At 44.6% G+C, this 1882-nt stretch overlaps 1 protein-coding gene across 1 annotated transcript in view; it reads right to left on the bottom strand.

Annotated features, from left to right (window-relative positions):
• The window catches only part of LOC101860657 (deubiquitinating protein VCIP135), a gene marked incomplete in the record, with an annotated part of 37204 nt that extends 35681 nt beyond the window's left edge, over positions 1-1523 (bottom strand). Inside the window, 1 exon segment of the mRNA XM_005099718.3 lies at positions 750-1523. Coding sequence (XP_005099775.2) covers positions 750-791 — 42 coding nt within the window.
• Between the last annotated feature and the right edge of the window lie 359 nt (positions 1524-1882).

Genomic DNA, 1882 nt, shown 5'->3' with positions numbered 1-1882 from the left:
GGGGGGGGATGAGGAGCGGGGTGTATAGCACTAAACACGAGCTATAGCCTCTCAGCCTCAATGTACAAAATGTCCCATACGCCAGTACGCGACTCAAACCAGGATTGGTCTCTGCCTCAATGTACAAAATGTCCCATACGCCAGTACGCGACTCAAACCAGGATTGGTCTCTGCCTCAATGTACAAAAACTCATACCTTGGGTCATTTCTAAAATACTCTCAGAGACAGGAGCACACAAAGCACTTCTCCAAAGTCAACTGAAAGAGCTATCAGAAAGAGACAGGTAAACATAGGGTAAACATAGGGTAAACATAGGGTAAACATAGGGTAAACATAGGGTAAACATAGGGTAAACATAGGGTAAACAGAGGGTAAACATATGCTGCCATGGTAACTTCAACTTCATCAAATCATTGCACTTTGTTTCGGTTTTTGTTTTCGTTTGTTTTTTAACAAATTGTAGTAACCTTTCCTCTAAAACCTCACTCTCCATTCTTATCACCATTGATTGTTTTTATCATATTTTCAAAAGGCAGCCCCATTTAGCGACCATTTAAGCCTCACTGTTAAAACAAATAACTTCCTCCAACAGGATCCAACAAGAATTTGGCACTTGACAATAAAGAAAGAGTGTTCCCTTCACTGAGCAGAATCACAAGTCCATATACAAGAACACAGGGAGACAAAACATTCACGAATCAGTCAACAACTTTTACAACTTGTCAAACTTCACCAGGCTCAGGCTTACGTTGAGAAGAAGAGCCAAGGGGTAACCATTAGGCTCCTCCATGATCCACCATTCACGTACAATATTCCAAGTCCGTCGTCTTTCTTCAAACAACCAGGGAAATGCAAAACCTCAACAGTTTAATCATTCTGGGAAATCATTTCTATTTTTAATAACCAGGATTCATATTGGGAATTCCCCATAGCCCAGCTGAGCGCTCTCCATGAACTGAACGAGGAAGTTTGGTTTTTTTTCTTTGATTTTCTCTTCTAGAAGACCGTCTGTGTGTGGGTGTGTGGGGGTGTGGGGGTGTGGGAGTGTGGGGGTGTAGGGGTCAAACAGCCAGGTCTTCCCGGGATTTCCTTGCTCCACGTAATCCTCACGAGCACTCGCTACAGCTATTTATAAATCACTTGAAAGGTCGCACCTTTGACAAAACCAGGGAACGGTACTTTGTGGGGGGAAATAGCTGACATCATTCAGCCACAGACCCCGATACCACAGATGTAGGCAGTCCTATCTTTGTATATCAGACAAGCTGAAGGAAAATTTTGCACAAAGGTGAAGGTCACTCAGGCGAGGTTAATGTCTTGTGTGAACTGTGAACTGTGAACTGTCTTGTTGAGCTGGGCTTGGACAGAGTCATGAGTTGACGGAAGCCTTCCTGTAACCCCTGACTCAACAGCTCTTCCTAAGTAAGTGACGAGTTATTTCTTCCTTTGTCTTCGCTTTGCTCACACGCCAAAATACACAGCGCGCGCCCGCAAATTAGAATTAGCTTATTACACGTATTATGTGGCATCGGTGGCCTAGTGGTTAGGCTCTCGGACTCGCAACCGTAAGGTTGTGGGTTCGAGTCCCGTCAGGGGTCCGACGTTGTGTCCTTGGGAAGAGCACTTTGCACAAATTTTCCTCACTTCACCCAGGCGGAAATTGGTGCCCGGCTATAGACAGTGAATGATCTTGTAGTTTGATGGTGTTTGAGCGCGTGGAATCCGCATGACCATGGAGGGATAAAGGTAGAAGGCTGAAATTTGGGGTGAAAGCCAACAATCATTTTCCTACAATGCATGCACATGTTGGGGAATTTGCGATCACTAGTTTTACCACCAGCGCACTGTAAGTGAATAGGGCTATGTTGTTCTACAGTTTCA

The sequence above is a fragment of the Aplysia californica genome, unplaced genomic scaffold (genome assembly GCF_000002075.1).
Source record: "Aplysia californica isolate F4 #8 unplaced genomic scaffold, AplCal3.0 scaffold00223, whole genome shotgun sequence".
NCBI classification, from domain to species: domain Eukaryota; kingdom Metazoa; phylum Mollusca; class Gastropoda; order Aplysiida; family Aplysiidae; genus Aplysia; species Aplysia californica.
Note: the sequence above shows the minus strand (reverse complement) of the source record. Positions and strands in the feature narration are given on the sequence as shown.